General features: G+C 35.4%; 1 protein-coding gene and 2 long non-coding RNA genes across 3 annotated transcripts; all 3 read right to left on the bottom strand.

Moving 5' to 3' along the window:
- Positions 1-7543: 7543 nt before the first annotated feature.
- On the bottom strand, positions 7544-13553 carry LOC119074676. The gene is made up of 7 exons (XM_037180960.1): positions 13399-13553; positions 11407-11670; positions 8963-9081; positions 8536-8657; positions 8128-8261; positions 7899-8054; positions 7544-7835 (listed from the first exon to the last, which is right to left on the bottom strand). Exons 2-7 carry the CDS (start codon positions 11462-11464, stop codon positions 7687-7689), a joined length of 738 nt encoding a protein of 245 aa, XP_037036855.1. The 5' UTR covers positions 11465-11670; positions 13399-13553; the 3' UTR covers positions 7544-7686.
- Positions 13554-15173: 1620 nt separating this feature from the next.
- LOC119074736 lies at positions 15174-16012 on the bottom strand. The gene is made up of 3 exons (XR_005087238.1): positions 15656-16012; positions 15432-15596; positions 15174-15368 (listed from the first exon to the last, which is right to left on the bottom strand). It is a non-coding gene; the product is annotated as an uncharacterized LOC119074736 (long non-coding RNA).
- Positions 16013-18019: 2007 nt separating this feature from the next.
- On the bottom strand, positions 18020-18985 carry LOC119074732. The gene is made up of 3 exons (XR_005087235.1): positions 18840-18985; positions 18408-18776; positions 18020-18336 (listed from the first exon to the last, which is right to left on the bottom strand). It is a non-coding gene; the product is annotated as an uncharacterized LOC119074732 (long non-coding RNA).
- Between the last annotated feature and the right edge of the window lie 3620 nt (positions 18986-22605).

Genomic DNA, 22605 nt, shown 5'->3' with positions numbered 1-22605 from the left:
TTTTACACCCAATTAGTTCAAACAAGCTGGATTAGTTTTTCTCATCATCTGCCAAATAATTTTTACCAAAAAAAAATTTGAATGGAAACAACCAAAATTTTAACAAAAAAATCTGCGTCGTCGCATGTGGCAGATAAATTTTCTTGCTGGTCTGTTCCTGAACATTTGCCACTTTGCGACGCATATTTTTTTGGTAAAATTTTGGTTGTTTCCAGTCAAATTTTTTTTTGGTAAAAATTATTTGGCAGATGATGAGAAAAACTAAGCCAGCTTGTTTGAACTAAAATTGGGTGTAAAATTTAATTTTTGCGTAACGAAGCTGAAAGCGCCAACTCTAGCGATATCATTCATTTTAGAAATTGTACTTCAAAGACTGCGTCACACTTTTCTCGAAGAGATTTTTGTTGGGATATCAGTCGTTTTAGAAGTTTTAGAACACTGCTTTTTATAACAGTTTATAACAGAAATTCGGAAATTTGGCGAAAATCGAAAATTTAACGAAAATCGAAAATTTGACGAAATTCGAAAATTTGACGAAAATCGAAAATTTGACGAAATTCGGAAATTTGACGAAATTCGAAAATTTGACGAAATTCGAAAATTTGACAAAAATCGGAAATTTGACAAAATTCGAAAATTGGACGAAATTCGAAAATTTGACGAAAATCGAAAATTTAACGAAAATCGAAAATTTGACGATATTCAAAAATTTGACGAAATTCAAAAATTTGACGAAATTCAAAAATTTGACGAAATTCAAAAATTTGACGAAAATCGAAAATTTGACAATATTCGAAAATTGGACGAAATTCGAAAATTTGACGAAGAAAGTAATTCTCTATCTGCCACCATTCTAGAAATATCTCCAAAACCCCAATTGACCCACCCATTTCCAACTTTCGACATTTTTCACATATGCCCCTCTGTTCTACTCGTAAAACTCTGAGACTTTGCCGAAGAAAGTAACTCTCTATCTGACACCATTCAAGAAATACCTCTAAAAACATAATTGACCCACCCATTTCCAACTTTCGACATTTTTCACATATGCCCCTCTGTTCTACTCGTAAAACTCTGAGACTTTGCCGAAGAAAGTAATTCTCTATCTCTCATAACCCAAAAAAATATTAATCCTTTCATCCTACGCTCGAGTAGCTCAAAATTTGGTCACTCTAATCACTCTAGCTCAAACGAATCTGCCCCGATTTTTTTAATTATTTTTTTTGTTCGAATCGTGTTACGAATACCTTTCATTTGATGGGTCGCACGCCTCAGTAGGTTTCAATACAGCTAAGCTACAGCCGAAAACGCGTTCCCGACCCTCGAAAATCTCACTCAGAAACCACTTCGAGGCCAATAAAACAAAATTCTGGTTTTTCCTGAGGTAATGGCGTATCACATTTTCATTTTTTTGCCCACCCTGAGGTTTCTGCAAAATTTCATGGAGATTGGCTGACTAGTTTCCGAGATCGACCGTCGATAGATAGATAGATAGATAGAAACATACAGAGTAAGTTGAAAGATTTTGATTGTTTGGGAAAAGTCAATTTGGTGTATTTTGTATGAAAAGTGACCAATTTCAAAACGATGTATCTCCGGCAGTTTTAAACCTACATAGTCGAGTGATAGCTCGTTTTGCTCGTAATTGAAGCGAGAATATGATAGAATATGTTTTGTGGTGATATAAACCAAAGGGTAGAAACTGAAATGTTCGACTATATATAGTTGCCGCGTCTCAAAAAAATTTCTTCGTTCTTTTTTTGGAAGTTAGACTGCGTCAAGTCCTCCGCTATCGCTCCGGACATGATAATTTTCCTTAAATTGGTAAGGTTTCCTCATATTGTGATGCATTTTTTTGAGTAAAATTTTCGTTATTAAAATTTATGCGCTCATACACAGGATATGTCACTCCAAGCGATATCAGTTATTTTTTAAGTAAATATACAAGGCCTTGAGTCACCTTTTACTCTTTGAACCGTCAGACTGCCGTTTGTATAGCACAAAATCTGGGACCCATCATCTGAAATTCATCTGAAAACCTGATGGAAGTTCAGAGATACTAGAGAAATCCACTCGAATCACAAAATTTAAAAACCACCATTGGAACACCGTTTTCATACTTGTACCAAACCTCCATTCTTTACTATATTTTTCATTCAAAACTAAAAAAAAAATTGATTGATATCTCGTCCGACAACAGACTTTGACGTGTGATAGCTAGTTGTACTCCCACGGATGCCCTGATTTAGGTGTACAAATATGTTCCTTACTCCATCAAAATTTCTAAGATTTTTTTTTCGCAGTAGTGGACTTGCGTCACGCTTGTTTACTAACGTACTAGCATGTTTTTGTCACATTCATCGAGTATCGCGTGTAAACAAAAGCATACACCATTCAATAAAATAAAATATGGTTTGTTGGTTTAGCGTTCGTTTTCTTATTGAAAATTGAATGTAATTGTCAAAAAATATACAATTTTGTCAAAACTATTGGTTCATTTAATTTAATAAGATGCTCTTGAAGGACGTTACATTGTTCTATGCTATCAGACGTATCGTTAGGTTTAAATTTTATCTCAGAAAAAAATATCAAAATATTGAGTAACAACTAGAGAGAATTTATTCTTCAGTTTATTGCCAAAGAAATTTCTGAAAAATATAGGATTGCAATAACGACCACGAGTTTGTTAGCTTTAAATAAAAATTAGTTTTGGTTAGTCGTTTGACCAGCTCTGAGAAAACTGATCAGCTTATGAAAATTTCCATTTTCATCAAATTTTTTGAAGGTAATATTTGCCCCGGTAGTACTCGACATCATCTTTCCAACGAACCCATACACGCCCGTGTCCTCGCCACCTTACGGGATCAGTCTTATGTATGACGTACAGCTGAATTTTTTTATAAAAATAATTTTGACAGACAGGCTTGTATGGAAATCCAACATAACAACAAAAACAAATTTAAATTTTCATACAAAATTGAAATTTTTAACGGTCAAAAATTATTTTAATAAAAAAATTCAGAGCTGTATGTTCCTTTTCTCATTTGGTAAATACTTGGGCCTTACTTTGTATCTTTGCTCATTTTTATGACAAATGGATTTAAATGAATTGTTTGAATAGGTGAGCATCACAATTACAAATTATATTAGCAAAAGTGATTCTTGTATTATTCCAACACTAAAACGTGATGATCAAGTAATTGTTAGTGATAAAGTCGTAATTTCAGTTTTGTCATAAATCTAAGTAAAACAAAGTAATAAATTATTCGCTCACTATGAACGGATTTATTATTGGTAGTTTGTGCAAAAATGACTGCTGTCTAATGAGTTCCTCATTTGATCATCGTCTTAGGCCTAATTGTGTATGCCAGCCTTTACACATCGTAGGCCACGTTATAGATAGATGTATATGTACAGAGAAAAGATACCTTCAATTTTTCAGTTTACTGTCCTGACATTGCACATTGCACAATCTCTCTATTATTATCGATTAACCGAATAATCGATCAGTTTATAGCTATGTAATGGTTTGTCTAGCTGACTTTTAATTAAATTATTCTTAGATTATAATCGATTTTGCATAACATAAAATTGTTATAAATTGTAAATAATAAATTTAAACAATTAACGACTCTGACTGATCTCAGCAGAGAACAAACAAAAAGAAATTAAAGCGCTGACAAGTCTACAGCATTGTTAATTGAACACTATTTTCTTGCTTATATACTGTAGTAAGTCTATAAAATGGAATCCCTTTAATTCATCGTTGCTGTATGTGAATACCTGAAGTCGTTCTAATACTTTACTGTAACGCTTTTCAGACGTATATTGATTTTCCCATTCCATTCCGTTAAACATGACATGAAACGGGATATACGAGCTGTTGCATATTAAGTAACAGTACATTACTTATCAAAGAAACAAATGATAAAAATGATACTTCTTGTGTAAAGCCGAGACGAGGCCGAGATCAGTGAACACACAAAAAGCCATTTCCAACATTTGTCCCATTTATTAGAATAATGGTTTTCTCAGAAACTTAAGCTAAAGTCTCGCCACCATCAAGTAAAATCAACTTTACTTCCCGTTTTTGAGTAAAATGAAATTTGTCGGTACACAGTAACTTATACTAAGAGGTACAGCGTTTCATTTCACTTTGAAAACATTTGCATATGCAAGCGAAATGAGTGCTTATACGGCAGTTATTTACATATCTGTTTTGGATTGATTTGGTTAAGGTAATTTTATTCGAAAATGTCAGGTAAAGTTAACTTTACTGTACGGATCTAAAACTTTACCTCAAGTTTAAAAAACAAAAATACTTGGCAATGGGACAAATGATGGAAATGGTACTTCTTGTGTGTTTACCGACCTCGGCTACGCCCCGATCCGTAAATTTAACGGTTAATAAGCAATGTACTAAATATTGCCTCAAATTAATTGTCTAAAACAGAAATTTATAAAACTTTATATGCAGAAGAATGTCAACCTGAGAAAAACTTGAAAATGTCTTCATTTTTGCAGCATCGCATGAAATGGTACATTACGTGCCAGTTTCCAAATTTTTATTTTGACGAGTGGGGACGTTATGTCCCGACTTGAAGGGGAGGGCTGTATTCCGACTCGTCAAAATACAAATTTGAAACACCGTACATACGCACAGTGCTCTACGTGATTAGGTAATGTAAATGCATATTTCATATGAGTCCCATTTTTTTTCCGTATCACATAAAGTTTAATTTCAATTTGAATCTAGTAAACAATGGAAATGACATCTCATTTTTGACCTCACACAAGGGATATTTCTTATGTTGTTGTGTTAGGTTAATAATTACACGAAAAGTCATTTCTATAATTTTGTCAAATAAGATTATGTGCAATGTATAATACGTACAGCATCAACGCATTGTCTAGCACCGAAGCTGACTTTGACATCACTCAATTAGTGATCGAGTGACATCAAAGTCAGCTTCGGTGCTAGACAGTGCGTTGATAGCATGCATTGACGAACAGTGAATGATACATAGGATGTCACAGCTAAAAGCAAGAACACCAGGCGCAGAAATGTGTCACCTAAAATTGTATCAGTTGCTTTCCACATTTTCCAGATTCACATTTTTTGAAGCTTAAGACAATATACTGCTTTGCACACGTAAATACTGCCGATTTTGTATCAATGCTGTTCACACAGATTTTACTCATTTGCCATTTGAATAACATGCGAAATGAGAGGACACAGCCAGAACAGCTTAGATATTATAGTGGCAGTATTAACGTGTGCAAAACAGTAAATTTTGTATTTATTACAGTAAAAAAAATTATAAATTGAAATGAGAATTTAAGAAAAGCATGTTGACGCAAGTATTGAATATATTGAAAAAATAAAAAAGATCGACATTAAATCCAATTGTTATTACTTTATAGATAGAATCCATTATCCATAAAATATGGAAATAATGGGAAAATCAGCCGTTTTTTTAGTTAATAAAATGCTTCAAACATTTAAAATCATACAAAAAAAAACCCAAGTTAAAAGGATATCATAGCACCGTTTGTAGCATTAACACTGAAGCAAGCGTTAAATTTTAAGGCCTTACCGCTTCAGGTTGTTTGTATAGTAGTTTGAACGCAAACAACGATAGCTAGTCATTTATCTTCACAAATTAAACATAGAGTCGGCTGTTATTATTCATTAGCCTCCAGATATTTTCTATCTTCATGCTAGGAGAAGTGCTATGGCTTTATTCATAAAAGCAGAAAATTCGCATAATTTTATTGAATTTGAGTAAACACAAAACTTTGTAAAAACGCTTCTATGCTAATTCTTACAATATCAATCAGCTTTCTCAATGTTTTTTAAAATGGAAAATTAAATTTGAATTTTCATTCTGGTTCTGGATGAAGTATTTTTATTGTATTTACACTTCAAATAAGATGCATTATATTCACAGAAAAGATGATTCTACATCGAGTAGAAAATAGAACGTAAATAAATGTAGGTAAATAGCAGCTGCAGAAAGTAATTGTTTTCTCACCACATTTTCTATCACTTTCTCATGATAGGTCTCGTCTTAGTCTTGACAATAACTTCATCGTTATGTGTTTTATGGTGCTATATTATGAAAGTTTTCAGTAAATATAAGAGTATTTGTATCATCCGAAAAACCATAAGCACTTCCTCTGCACCTTTTGGGTCACTGGCTGTGACGTCAGGTGTATTGTAATTTATTCAACAATGTTAAGGTTAGGCTTTAAAATAATTATTTTAATTTGCTGAAAATATAGTCTTCTCCGATAATGATAATCCATTTAATTAGCTTCAATTCAGCTCGAGCGTGTGCAATCGAGTAACTAAGTAAGGTAATTGAATGTTATAAGAATGCTAGAGAAACATTATGTTTTTTTTTTAATTTTGTAAATTTCTGTGATTATTTACATTAATTTGTAATAGAATTTTTTTTTATATATTTATAGCAACAGGTGATAGTTAAACGATTAGTTGTGCGTTCAATAAACATTTGTCACTTGGTAATTGGAAAGAAAATCTGTATCGCTTCAATATTTTTCTACAATTCATTATTTCGGATAGTCGGATCATCTGGAAAATGGAGAAATCACTTTTCCAGAACAAATTTGTTCTCAAAATTCCTAAATATCAGTAAATGAAGACTGAACATTTTCCCATCCCGATAACTTTCCAAGTGTGTGTTTACAGCTTAGGTCGGGCAGAGGCGATTGTGGAGATCATTGAGTATAAAAAAAACTTGATAAAGTGGATCATTACACTGAGGAGCTACAGCTAAGAACATGGTTGGAAGTTACAAAAAATATGGTTTTTGTTTCAGAGATATCTTATAGGAACTTCTCATACCCTGAGGCCAAATCAAGAAGAATTAAAAAAAAATCTTCACCACCACTCCCATCTATAAAATTCTGGGATTTTAAGGACTTATGGCTGTTTTTTGGGTTCACTTCTGGTTTTTTAGTATTATGGAGGTGGTTCCTGTAATTCCATCACTCCACATGGTCCAACATCTTCCCAGTTCTAGAAATTCAGCATTTTAATGTTCCATGTGGTTCCATTTCCGACACACAAAAGAATCCTGAAAATCGTAGTTGGAGACTTGTGTTTAGGCATGGGTGATAATGATAATGATTATCGATAATGATCGATTATCGATAATCGATAATTATCAAAAAAATATCGATAATTATTGATATTTTGATAATTATCGAATTTCGATATTTTGATAATTATCGATAATTATCAAATTATCGATAACGATATGATTAATCGATTATCGATCATTTCTTTCGATTGATACTATCGATAATTTTGAACGTCTCCCATCCCTACTTGTGTTACGGTGTCTCACTAACTCGTTATTACTATATTTGAGCACAATTATATCGGTCGAAGATGCACTTAAGATCCATAAAAAGTAGCAACTACACGTGCATTCATCGTAATTCGTTTAGAATCTGTAGTCAGAACGTTCCTTTCCATTTTGCGTTGAACGGCAGAATCAATTGTCCAATTAAATTCCACTTTTTATTCAGTTTATTATTATTAGCCGACAACAAGGTTCTTTTTATTGACAATCATGTACACACTGTATTTTAAAGGGTAATAAATTATTAATTATACAAAACTTATTTAAATAAATTAACGATAAATTCTATCTTCTATTCCAACAGTTGTTCAACGGGAATCTTCTCAAATAGTCTGTCCACGAAATTACGCAAAACCAATGTCAATTTGTCACGAAGAGCCGGTTTCATTTCCTTTAATAGTTCCTGGGCATTGCTGTTGATGAATAAATTCAACGCAGCTTCTGTGGTTGGAAAGAAGAACAAATGAGAAAAAAAATATTAAAATGAACCATCGCACTTCTTACGTATAACAGTATTTCCGTTCGCTACATTATCCACTCCCATAGTAATGTCCTTAACACTGAAGTCAATCTTGACTTTATCAACGGTCAAAAATGTTAGTCCGCTTACTTCATCCAGTTCCGGAATAGCTTTAAAGTAAGCTTTAGCCCGCACGCCCTCTATGAACAATCAAACAATGAATAACAGACAAATGGTTTAAGTCCGTGAACAAACTGATCGTGCATCACTTACGATATTCGCCCCAATAGTCACCAGCACCAGAAGCTCGGACAAGAATCAATACACCAGACGAACGATATTGAGCTTTTACACTTATTTTGGGTATTTCGAATGTCAATTGGTACTGATGTGTTTCAATATCTGATCTAGAAAGGAATGGAGAATGGTTTGTTTACTGGTGTAAAGCTGCGAAAAGTCGATCAATGAACTTTTATAACTGGTTGGTGCATCTTAATTTATTTAAAAAAAAAAAAAATTGTAACAAAGAAGAATGATCTTTGAATGAAAATTCTTATTATTCGGCGTCGTTTGGGTTTTATCTTTTTGTTGGCGGGTTTTTATTGGAAGTAGACTTAGATTCCAAGAACGATAAATCTCATTTCATATTTGTCTTTCTTTTGATATTCATTCTTAACTTACTTAACATTTGACACAGTTAAATTGCTGACACCATACGCTTCAATATTACGAAAACTTGCACGATAGCCGTCAGGTCCGCTACCCAATGATATTCCAATTTCATCAATAAGAACTGGCTCAACCTGAATAAAATAAGTTTTTCGTTTTTGTTTTTTCAATATTTTCGATTTCAGAGTTTTTGTTTTATTTGTTCTTTATTGTGAGTCTGTATGTATGAGTCAATTGATTTGCTTATTTCCTGTTCTATTCATTGATTCTTTTGATTGGAGTAGGAGAATCACCGGCTTATTACTCACACTGCCAACTATCAATAGTTTATTGTTCAATTAACAAAGAAAAGTTTGTATTGTTTCTTGTATACCCACTGTCTGTGTTTGACAGCGAATTGATGATTATAAAATTGAAAATGAATGCGAAACAAACAAACCTCATAGATTTCAAGCTCAGGAACACCTTGTCGCAAAAATTTCGCTAACCGATTTGCCGTGTTCTTTATGCATGTATTTATTTCTGGATCGTCCCGGGCACATCTTGATAGGTAGTATGCTGCAAAAATTGGTAAGAACATTTTCCATTATAATAAGTAAAACGGAATGTGGTTTAAGCCGAGAAGACCAAAGGACATGGTTTGAAACATATCCCAAATTGTTACAATATCCGATACGAAAATCATTTGCTCTACGAATTTTATTTTTAAGCGCTAAGACGTGTCTTACGAGAGAAGGTCCAGTTCTAGTTTGTATCTCAGTCGTCAGACACAGCAGAAAATCCAAATTAATGCGAAATTAAAGGTACAGTGAACGACATCTCAAATGTCTCACTGTCATTTTTTTCAGAGAATGTCATTGTGAATTTGCAATGACACAAAAAAATTCTCAGAAAAATTTGACAATCAGACATTTGAGATGTCGTTCACTGTATTGGTGCCGAAAAAAGGATGTAATTGAAATGTAGCATTTTTGTAGAATGGTGAGCCGTTCCTGACAAGTCTGATTTTCGGATTTTCTCATTCTTTATTTGGCTCCAAATGTTTTACATTTCCTTTCCCTCATATGATGCTCCAAGTGTTTGAAAGGATAAATGTCTTAGGACAACGGTTATTTGCTTACCAAGAGCGAAAGTTGGAATTTACTATTTCTTTCCGATGTGAACATATAATTATTCATCTGTACGTGGCGTGAATAACTGTTTTTATCCATGAAACAAACACTTCAATTTGTTACACCATTTTTTAAAATCAAAACAAAGTGACATTTACAAAGAGAAAAAACTCTTCCTCACAAGAGGTGAGAAAACAAAAATTTTCTCACATGAATTCTCATCAGAGATAGAGAGAGAGAGAGAGAAAGAGAGAGAGCGTCAACAGATCGCCATCTTCTTACCACATTTGAGAGGAGAAAAAAGGTTATTCACGCCGCATGAATGAAAATGATTTTCTTATTTACCATTTGTTTCAACTGTAGCCTAATGAAGGCATGAAGGCATGTGTGCTCTCGGTCTAATTTGTGATACATCAATTTATACAATTGCCGATGAAATTCAATAAACTATTATCGAAGCGCATTATGGATTGCATTGACAACATTGAATTAGAGATGTGCGGGCCGCCCGAAATTCACCTACCCGACCCGGCCCAGCCCGGCCCGACCGGGCTTGGGTCCGGGTTTTAAAAATTAGTCGGGCTCGGGCGGGCTCGGGTTTCAAAAACAAAGATTCGGGCTGGCCCGACTTTGTTCGTCTTTGAAAAAAAAGTGAAAACTTAACGAAAAATTTAAAGAAAAATTGCAATGCAGTCCGAGCGTAAGCTTACTTTCAAGTGTTCGATAGATTTGTGAGACTACATTATTATAACGATAAGTAACCGAACGATTTCCACTTGTTAGGCGCGTCAATTTCAGGTGTTTTCGCTCAGCAAAAAAAATACGGGCCGAGTCGGGCCGGGCCGGGCTTTACTACAAAATTCTCGGGTCGGGTCGGGCTCGGGCATTAAAAATTGGTCTGGGCCGGGCTGGGTCGGGTTTCGAAAATAGGTCGGCCCGCACATCTCTACAATGAATATAGTACCTATTCATAAGTTTAGTTGAAAAGAACTGAAATTCTATGTACGTACACGTTCTCGTACATCATAATAACTTCGTGTAACAACTCATTTTCACACATTGATACGAACTCAGGTCAGAGATTTCTTGATTGTTCGCTTGGCTGAATAGCGTCTAGCGTCTGGACCACAAACGTGTTGTATCACAAAAGAAAAAGTGTTAACAAACATCAAGTTTGTAGAATCTATTTATATGATAACATTTGTGCAGCTAACCATAACGAATAGGTAGAAGAATTTTTGTACAAAGAATTTTTCTCTACTGAAAATTGTTGGTCATTAAAGAAATTGTGGAAGTGTAACTTGTCTAAGTAAAACTGAAAGGTCGATTTCATATGAAATATTTTTGTTTAACGAATTCAGTCTTATATATCCACTCTTTCTACTTTTTTTTCGTTCGTTCGTCAAGTTCGTCAAGTTTGAGCAATGATCTTGATCAAGGTACGCGTCTTCTCGAACTATTTTTTGTCGGGGTCTTTAATCTCAGGTAACTCTCATGGTTAGAAAAAGTGACCACTGAAGTCGTAGGAAATTTTTCTTTGCTATTATAGCATGGACATATCTATAAATTACGTCAGCTGAAGATTTTCGAAGACGCAGACCCACGAGAAAAAAACACTAGCAAAAACATTCGAAAGCGGTCGAGTGGAATTTCGTTAAGTCATCTAAAATAATCTCTCAACTGTAAATAACAGAAGTAGCAGATTTGGAAACTACATGGTGATATGTTTGCTGTTTCCTAACATAGAAAATTCAGAATCGATGATACTTACGTTGTTCAGCTGTAATACCTGCAACGGTGAATATAATCGCAATCACAATATATTTCATCTTGGAAACGATTTATTAAGATTTCTGCTTCTTTGGTTGATTTTATTAAATTTGATTGTCATCAATGTTTTCACTTTTCAATATTCAATTATTTATTGGTTCTGTCTCAATTATTAGAGAGTTGTCTCTCCTTCGTTCAATAACTTCTCTTTTAATTTTTCCACCTTAGGTCATTATTATTACGAACACAAATCGGATATAATATGCTGTAAAAATTATGACGAATTAATATTTGTGCTGTAAGTGAACATCACTTTATTTTGGTATAATATTTGTGGAAAGCTTTCATTTCTATTTGCATTTTATTTGTTAATTTGAGTCATATGTGTGTAAAAAGCGGTTAAATAATGGCCATATCGATTCGAATGGTTGTTAAATATCAAATTTTGTTTTGTCAACGAAACCACAACAATCGCTTGCAGCCACTTTGTTTATTTTAAAGTATGGCATAAAATGCTTATTCGTTATACATACAAAAATTGGGTAATATTGCGGTGCGGCGGCAATGTTTTCTGAACAAATTTGCAAATATTTTTATCTTTTGGCTGGACGATATCAACTATTTATTCAGTTTAATTGAAATAGAGATTGCAATCGAATGAATCTGCGGTTAAAAGCTTTCAAACTTTGTCATAAATAAAATCCCTAAACTTTTCGGAAACTTCGGTTACATTCATGTACATAACATTTATCGAAATCGAAGTACTAGATTCAGTTGAATTATCATGGCATCTTGATGAACGAATTTTCATTTTGAAGTAGCTCAAAACCCTCAAACCAAAAAACTTTTCTTAGAGCAACGTTCATAAAACGTTATCTCCTCTAATAATGTAGAAGAGTCAAAGACGTTGTGAGGAAATTCAAATCGAAAGCTAAATTTATTATTAAGAGTCAATTCGCTAAAACTTCGAACAGCTTATATGGAATCGGGATTCAAGCAGACGGAGATCCGATCAAGGTATAGCTCAAATGAATCGTCGTTCAATTCTGAAAATATCGTGGAATAACGTTTTTCCCGGAAAAATTTTGTTGGGCTGAAAAAAATTATCCGAAGTGGTCGCGAAAATCGTTTTTTATCAATTACTCCAACATGCGAAATGTGAATAATGTCAAACTGTGCACGTTTATGAAGGTCAATGAGCTGAATATTATTGACCAACAAAGGCCGATGTTCGGCCCACTCAGCCGCCGCAACAAGTGAAAAACCTCGAAAAAACCGAAACGGTATTTTGGGAACTTTAAAGTTCGACAATTCTCCAAAATTTGATGAGTTGAGATACATCGTGAAAAATCAACTCCATTTCTATCTGAGACGGTGGGAAAGTTCACATTTCGAGGTACGAACCGGAAACGATGAAAATGAGGAGTGAAATGTAACATCTCTATCGCTAACTATTCAACAGATACCTCGTAAGGCCTGAACCACATTGAATAATGACCCAGTTGAATTTCAATAAAATTGAAACAAATATCCAGTAAAAATATTTGCTTGCACATCTAAGCCAATTGGTCGTAAGCAGTAACCTCAACAGACATAATACAGAACAGAGGTACTTTGCGACGCATGCTCTGCATCATTAATTCTTTTAAAATATCAATATAAACACTATCTCCTCACACGACACATGACACATGGACTTTATAACGGTTTCATACATTTAAAAAAAATCTGCTTACGGAAGCGATGACACAAAAAATAAGTCCACACATATACCCAGCTGACACTAATTGAAATTTAATAAAAATTTTAAATACTTTCTTGGTGTCATCAAAATTGGTAAAATTTAATGGTTGCGCAGACAGAAAAGAAAGAAACAAATTTAATTACTGGTACAATGAACTGTTCCAGTACAACTTTACATTATTTCAAACTAAATGAATTCAGAGCCCAGCAACGCAATTAAAATTGAAATGAAAACTTTTTCAAATCTCACTTTTTCAAACACAAAAATTTCGAGTCAAAATTGAACTCTTTTTACGTCTTCCTCTTAGTAATTACTTAACAAACGACCGACACACCAAAAAAACATGAACTCTCAACACAACACCGAAAGCCGTCGATCAAGAGTAACCGTAATTCGTATAGTCGCTGTGTCTTTTATATAATACACACCTCGAATCGTATACACAAAACGTCTCTAACTTTCTTCGGTCTAGGTCACGATTGTACAACGAATGTGTTTTTCTTCTTCCAGTCTTGAAAACTTTGACTTGTTTGCACCCATTTCTCTCTCACCGTCTCTTGTTTGTGGTGAAAAGCTCCAGTGTAATGCAACAGATTTGGTGAGTTCTTTTTTGGATTTTCTGATGAATATTTATACACTGTTATGTTATGGATGAGTCTTTGAGTTTACGCTATTGCGAATATATTCGAAAATATGAATTTCAAAATGTAATCGAAGACTTTCCGATCTTCATACAATGTATAATATACATCCGACGACTTTGTAATAAGTGACTCATTTTGTATCAAGTGTTTTTCAGCTGGTCCACTCATACAAACAAGAGTGTTTTGCTTGTTGATTTATTTACTCGATAGCCCAAAATCTTAGGGAGATGTGACCATAAAAGTAGTTTTTTTTTTGTGGAGTCTGTCAATAATTAGGGTAGCCAGAAATAATAACTTTTCTAGATAAATTCGAGAACCCCATTTTTTGGCCAATAAATGGAAAATCGTTTTTATCGACATTTTGAAAAAAAGATCAACAGCGTAACTAACACAGAGGCTTAGTATTAACATTCAGAGTAGGAATGCAGCTTCGATTCTTGGGACTATGCCATTTTCATGTACATTAGATGAGACATATCATGGCGCCACATGACGCAAGTCCATACTCCAAAAAATATATTTAAAAAACAGGGACTTACGAACATGACAGGTTCGAGATTATCGAATATCACTACAACTTTTAAATGCAAGCCCTCACCCAAATCTTAACCGATTTTGATGTTTGATAGTTCGTTGAACTCGCATTATACCCACAATACAAATTAACTAGTTTCGAGGTCATTGGGGCACAGTGGCCACACACACTTCAAGAATGAGAAGTACTCTAAATACTGTAAAAAACCATTTCATACAAAATATTACTACATTTGGCAGCTGTCAACTATGATCACTTTTGCTTGAAGTGCGTTGGTTTCATCTCATTTTCATAATTAATTTAAGCCGGCGTAGCCAATGTTCTGAAGAAATAGGTTAAGACACTCACGGAGACACACAAATTTTGACAAATAGATGCTTTTTGTTGAACACACCCCTTCGTGATCAACTCAGAAGTGTCTTACCCTGTTCTTTCAGAACCTTGGGTGCAGCACCATCTGCTATCATTTCTCTGTTTTGACAGCGTAGGGAAACACTGCGTCGAATAATGGTGGGTTACATTGCGAAGGAATTCATTCCAAACAACTTGCTACCTTTGCTAGTTTCGAAATGCCTTGCAGTGGATCGATTTTCAATTCGGAATTTGTTGCTCGTGCTGGAATTTGTCAACAATTCGATGCTAAATGCTGTCACCACCAACCTTTCTGTGGGATAGTGACTGCGAACAGTTACCATAACCAACGACGAATCGAACGAACTCATAAATAGCGGACTGACCTTGTTTTGTTAATGTCGTCGAACTTGGAGAATTAACTTCTAAAACTCCAGCGGCTAAACTTTTTGCTGCTGATGAAAAAAGTAAATATTCATAGCCATCACCACCAACATTTTATTTTTTTAATCGACTCAGAACTCTACAGCACTTGTAGGTTTAATTTCATAGAATTCGGCAATTGAGACAATAAATTCAACCGAATCGTTCATCTTTTTCGATAAAGTATAATTTACTCTCCACTCTCCTACTGGTACCAACGGAAAGTGGTCGAATTTGGGAACATGCGGCTTTACATATCGATGGCCCTAAAACTCAAAATTTCTCTTTCAATAGTTCGTTATACTAGTTTTTCAATTTTCCAATCATACGCTTAGCGGACACGCATCAAGTATATTCCCATTATATCCCGATTTCCAGAATAGATTGAAAAAAGGATGATTCGTATTGTTAAGTTGAGAACAAAATTCTGCCTTTAGTTTGAGCATATGCTGACGGTATTCGGTTCGAAACTTTTTATATCCAATTATTTCGATCTGTAATTCGATAAAAATTTTTGTAATATCGTGTTTGTAGTTAACTTGCTCGAAATTACATTGACTGGAGCTTCCAGTTTTACTCCTGGGTGAAAATGAATTTCTAGTGAGCTTATTTTTGATGTACGATTTAGCGGGCGGCACCGAAATGAAATGTTGCAATACTTTTTACTGCAGGTGCCGGTGCACCTTTGAAGAAAAACGGCCATAAACTGAAAACATCAAATAAGCTATAAAGCTACGAGAATCTTTTTCACAGAGAAGGAAACCTGATCTGAGTTTATATAGTCTGTAAAGAACAGAACCAGCAGAAATCCAAAAAAAATTGTCAATAGCTTCATCGCATCTCCAGAACTACTAAATTAGAGCGTAATTCAACGGATGATTTAATGCTTTAACATTTTGCACAAAGTTCATCGATGTGGAAAATTGTATACACTGAAAATATAACATTAACTGATAACTGAACCATCAGTGAACCAATTACCCGAGAAACAAACAATTGCGGAACGTTTATAGTATCTCACATGCCAGCGCGCGGTAATAGTTATTTATGCAATCGAGGTGCAAAGTGATCTATTAGGCTCTAGGTGTGTAATTATGTTCCGACGCCGCAGGCCGTGTGACATAATACACATCGTGAGCCTAATAAAGTACTATGCATCGAGTTGCATACAACGTTTAATGCCACAGAGGCATCTAAAGTTTGCAAATTTTGCATTAGGATGTTGCGTTGCATAAAGTACACTTTACATTACTCCCGCTCGGCATTATATGCCTTGTCTTCGGCTCATTACACAAACTCATGCCTCGTAAGTAAGCAAATTTTCCCGCAGGCACGTTTTTTCGTTTCTTCTTTGAATCGTTAAAATTGCGTATTGAAGCTACGCGCAGACTGATTTTTCCTTTTCCGGCTTATCTTTTTCTAGTAAAGTATGTTCTCATGTAATTAGAGAAAGGAAACTGGTAACCTCTATTTTTTCTTGAATGGATAATATTTAATAATATATAATAACAATCTATTACTGGCAGTATATAAGTCAAAAAACCCTAATGCTGAAAACAAACGAGCCATTCAAAACATGTTTTGGTCCGTGTTTTCATGACGAAATTGTCGCAACTGTCAAATAAAGTGAGAAATTTCTCTATCGAAAATTACGATTGCTGCATTTGTCAATGGAAACTAGGACCAAAAACACGTTTTCAATGTCTCGTTTGTTTTTAGCATAAAGGGTGAAGGTGTGACGCAAGTCCTTGTTTCTACTTCAAGCTTACGACGTGTCCTGAAAATTTTTGCTTTCATAACGCGTTACGAACTACGTTTTTTGCGCCTGACGATCATAATGGGACGAAACACAAATTTAAATAAAAATGAAAATCACTCTACGGAAATAAAAATGGCCGTCATGTAAAAATCAATGTTGCACAGAAACCAAATAATCGTAAACGACGCATGAACATTCTAGTTCAATTTCGAGTGTCGACTCAAGGCTACGTAAAATAATTTAGTGTTGCAAAAAAAAGGAAAATGAGCGGATCCAAGACCGAAGACGACTTTTTCGATGTTGAGGTGGAGGCTGAGATAGTAATTCGAAACCTTTTACCTAAAAAATCAGCAACATTGCGGTTGGATGAACGAAAGCATGGCCGAGAAATATATCGAGACATCGATCAACAACAAACGAAAAATTGCAGGACATATCCTGGGTATCCGACCCACATCAACAGTCAATTCAGTTGATGTAAGTGATGCGTCCACATCTTCTGCGAGCAACATAATTTCTGTCGACACTGCTGTAGTCGATTCGGTGGTTGGACAAATGGATGTAGTTGAGGCAGTCAATTATGTCGACGACGACGGTGCACGAGTGAATTCGGCGATTGCAGTTCCACCAGTCAATTCGAATATTACAGTTCCTCCGGTCAGTTCGGTACATGCAATTGCTCCATTCAATTCGGTGATTCGACAAATGGATTCGGTCGACGTTGCTGCTGGGAATTCGGTTACTGGCCAATTGGATTCAGCGAATCATACAGTAACAGTTATTCAGCCGCAGTCGCAAACGGTTGCATCGTGCTTGAACATTCCTGTGTCACCGAAACGGAACAGTAACCTGGAAATCAAAGTACTGAGCAACTGGACGATAAATATTTACCAAAATTAAACAAAATGCTTGACTTTGTGTACGCTGTATTATAATTTGGGAGAATAAATTACTGAAATTACTTTGAAATTCTAAGAATCATCTTTTGCGTTCGAAAAAGCTACTTTTACGGACGCAATCAACGGCCATAAAAGTTAATTTTTCGGACGCGGCCATCTTGGTGTGAGCAGTACCGAAAAAACGCACATTTCACCATTAGAGTGAGTGACGAAAAGCGTGACAAGAAGTATTATTTCCACCATTCGCCACATTGCCAAGTAAGGTACTTTATTCAAAAACTTGATGTAAAGTTTTGGCTTCGATACAAAAGTGTGCAAAAGAGGAACCTTACATTAAAAATAATAAAAAATTCTGTTTCTTCTGTATTTAAACCATTCACCCCAAACATAATTTACTTTTTTAACGATTTAGAACTCTACAGCACTCGTAGGTTTAACTTCATAAAATTCAGACCAAGTCGCAATAATTACTTCCGAATCGTTTACATTTTTCGATATCTTGGTATCCACTCTCCATTCCCCTACTGGTACCAATCGGTCGTATGACGGAACGTATGGTTTAACATATCGATGACCCTAAAAGTCATATTAATATCATCTTTGTTATCGTTTGTCATAACATGTTGTGTTCAATTTTGAAATCATACGCTAATCGGACACGGATCAAACACGTTTCCATTAATTTCATATTTCCATAGTAGCTTAAAGAATGGATGGTCCGCGTTTTTAAGCTGAGCACACATCTCTGTCTTTAATTTTAACATATGCTGTCGGTATATGGTTCTAAATTTTTTGAATGCGATCAATTCGATCTGTAATTCGATAAAAGTTTTTATAAAATCGACTAGAAGACTGAAAATTACATAGATTGTCGCCTCCAGCTGCACTTCTGGACGAATATGTATATCCATCGAGTACCATTTTGATGTACGATTTAACGGTCGGCACACAATTGAAATGTTACAATACCTTTTGTTGCAGGTCCCGTAGCTCCTTTGAAGGAAAACGGATATATACTGGAAGCATCAAATAAGGTTTATAGCTCACAAGATTTTTTTACTCAGAAAAAAGTGTATCACCTGATTTGAGTTTATTTGTACGGTGAACAACAGAAGCAGCATTAGTTCCACGAGTTTTGTTAATAATTTCATCGTATCGTCATGTCAGCACTATGGTGCAATTATCAGCAGCAAACTTTGTATTTGGACTGTGGATTAGTTTTGGATGAATTCATCGAAGTGGCAAATTGACTGTTGAGAATTTACAGTCGCGGAATTTTGAAAACCGACACATTTTTTGTTTCGTAGTTTACTGGTTTTTTGTGAATTTTGCATGGATGAATCAGAAACTCAAGTAAAACACTGAAACAGCAAATGTGTCGGTTTTCAAAATTCCTTGTGTGTAGGAAGATACTTTATCGGATAGATCAGAAAAACAATTTTGAGCTCAATTTACTATTTTCAAAAAATTGATTAGGTATAATTTTGGAATTTTGGAATCTTCACTTTTTTGCATATTTTATTATGACGACAAATCGAATGGGCAAACAAGGTACTAACTTGAATGAATAGATGCAACTGACTCAGGTAAATCAGGTCCTCTGATTACAGGTAATTTCAATGAAGACTATGTTCAACTATATTGAGACAAATTTAGTAGCTAGTCCGGCCATAAGTCGAGCGACGGTGGTTGTTGTTAGTTTTAAGTTGTACATGTCAAGTTGCGGGCCAGCGCTGTTATTTTTGGACTCACGTCCATTATATAACTTGGAGGATCAAAAGGTGGTTCTGTCGGTAACGTTTTGTGCTACCAAAGTTCCAACGTTCATATCCTTCTGGTCGTGTGCAAAGGCACCAGGCTTGATTGTGTCAGGTCAGGTCAGGTCAGGTATAATTTTGGAATTTTGGTTCATTTTAACAGTTTGACCTCTACAAAAAAGATCTATGGCTCATCTTCTGTAGAGGTGTGCGCCGGTAACTTTTCCTTCGATCGGCGTAACCGTCGGCGTTGGGTCTAAATGGCTACCCAGAGCGATGAGCTGTTCAGAGGAAAATAGGTAATACACCAAACAATCAGATTCCTCAGTTTAAATAAGTCGGCGTGAAGAAAATTTAAGGGCTATAGCGATTACGCCGACAATTTTTTGACTTTTTACGGAAACGCTTAAAAATTGTCGGCGTAATTGCTATAGCCCTTAAATTTTCTTCACGCCGACTTATTTAAACTGAAGAATCTGATTCTTTGGTCTATTACCTAATTTCCTCTGAAGAGCTCATTGCTCTAGGTAGTTATTTAGTACAAACGCCGACGATTACGCCGATCAAAGGAAAAGTGACTGGCGCACACCTTTAATCTTCTGGCTGTATCACGATAGTTTTACTGACTATTATCTCGTAAAACTATAAATACTGAAATTCGCTCGTAAAAACGTTATTTGGGGAACTTTAAAGTTCGAAGATTTTTCAAAATTTGATGGGTCGTATTCACGACAACTCCGGAGAAAATTTTTCTAAGGGCCATGTCAGCCCAACAAAAAATTTTCGGGAAAAAAGTTGTTCCATGATATTCTCAGAATTGAACGAGGATTCATTTGAGCCATAGCTTGTTTGCATCGCCGTCGGCTTGAATCCCGACTGTTCGAAGTTTTGGCGAATTGACTCTTAAAGCCAGCCGGTCAAAAGAAATTTTGACACAAAATGTATGAGCTATGAGCTATCCGTCAGAATTTTCAGCTCATGTGGAAAATTGTATGAGAATATCACTTCCCTGTAGAAAAAGAATACAAAGAGTACACAATCAATGAAATAGTGGCTGGTCACAGTCGGTAAAAGTAATTGCAATATCGAAAAAGAGTACATGTACTCTAAAAAGAGTGAGTCTGGAAACTCCAGGCATATAAGGCAGTATGAGGATTATTTTCAGAGAGAAAGCGACATAGCCTGATCCAAAATATATTCAATAAATATACAGAAGCAACATAGATCCCACAACTTTTGAAAAAACGTATCGTCAGAAATACTAAATTATAGTGTGAATGAGCGGAAGACCTTTATATTTGGACATTTTAGACAGAATTTGTCTATGCGGAAAATTATGTGTGCTTAAAACGTAACATTGATTGACAAACAAATTAGGAAGGTTTATCAAAGTCATAGTTTATCATTGTAGGTGAACGTGTGCATGCAATTAAGCAGTTGATGAGTTATTGCGTAAAAAAGATTTGTTCACCGAGTAACAAAGGGCTGGAAATTTCATTTCTAGAGTGATGTCTGTGGTCAGAGCGTAGCGCGTCACCGTACTTTTTTCCGATGTGGTCAACACAACGTTTTTCACCACAAAGGCTCCAGACATTTCAGCTGAGGTATTACCAGTACAGGACTTCGCACTCCATAAACATTAGAATATTGTTATTGATTCACTTCGTTCGGGCTACACCTCGCGAAATTGCCTAAAATATACCGTTCACAACAGATGCGTATACAACTTTTCATGCTGAGGCACGGGCTTTTTTAAGCGTGTAATTTACACATTGTGTGTAAAACTTTTAAAAAGTGTGTAATCTTACACACTTTTGTGTTTGCACAAAAAATGTGTAATTACACGTTTTCAGAGAAAAAAAAATCACCAACAGTCTACTTGAAGCAACAAGCAACACTTAAAAATTGGACAGCCAGCATGAAATATTTGGTCGATGAGAAACAGTTTCTCAGAAACTGACTCGCCTGAAAAGTGTTTGGTTAGAAAAAGATTGTAAATATTTAATTTGTCTCTTAGCCGATATGTCCTTAATTTACAAACGATTCCAAAAATCTTTTATGAGCAATTCTCTGACGATTATCGACATCCAACCACAAATTCAGAAAACTGTAAAAAAAATCATCGAGTCCTAAAGCTCTCGAAACCGTCGTCCCTGACGAGTCCCTCGGTGTGCTGTTCGGCCTAAAGATGTTGCTTTTTTGAAAAGATTTAGTGAGTATTTATGACTAGCGGGACGAAACGGATCTTTAGGTCACTTTAGGGAAATGGACGTGATTTTGTTAAGGGTGTTCCTTTCGTTCGGTGTTGGTCTTGCTCTGCAAGGAAAGCTGACTGGCTGACTGTGGGAAAGAGGAAAATAAGTGGCTGGCTGACTACTTAGAAAGTGACTTCGGTTTTCTAACTATCGTTTTAGTATTCTCGTTGCTTATGTGCTGATGATCCTAAGGAATAGAGCCTAAGAAATGTTTCTTCTTGTTTATTATTTCTTATTTCATCGCTCGAGTGGCGAGTAAATTGCCAATCATTGGCCATGTTATTTTTTCAAACTTATAGAAGAATGGGAGGAGGTTTTCTTAGGTAGTCTTTCAGAAGCTGAGACCAGATTAGAGAAAAAGTATACAAGTTTCATGGGCAGTGGTTTCCGAAGGAAATTTCAGTCAAGATTTCTCTCAGTTTCGACAAGAAATTATTTCATCAATGATTCAATTTCCGAAATGTTCGAGTGTGACCGTCAGTTAAGAGTTGAACAACAGCATGTCCAGATTTAGAGTTTCGTTTATTTGCACAGGAATATTTCGATCTGGCTTGTGTTAAAGAGTACCGACAGTGTTTTCCGGTACAATTACTGCAAATTCTCTGTCAGATCAGAGAGGGAAAATTCGATACGGTCAAAACATCGCTAGCGTGATTAGTGGTAGCAAAACCATATTCCGCGGATTTTGCTCTTTTTGAGGCCATTACAATGGTTATTTGTGTACCTGTTTTGGACGATTGATTTTAGGCAATTTCGCGGATTGTAGGCCGAACGAAGTGAGCCTTACAAGCGAAAGTGCCTTAAATCAACCGTCCCAAACAGGTGCACATGTA

Source organism: Bradysia coprophila, unplaced genomic scaffold (genome assembly GCF_014529535.1).
Source record: "Bradysia coprophila strain Holo2 unplaced genomic scaffold, BU_Bcop_v1 contig_151, whole genome shotgun sequence".
Classification (NCBI taxonomy): domain Eukaryota; kingdom Metazoa; phylum Arthropoda; class Insecta; order Diptera; family Sciaridae; genus Bradysia; species Bradysia coprophila.
This window is presented reverse-complemented; position numbering and strand designations above follow the sequence as displayed.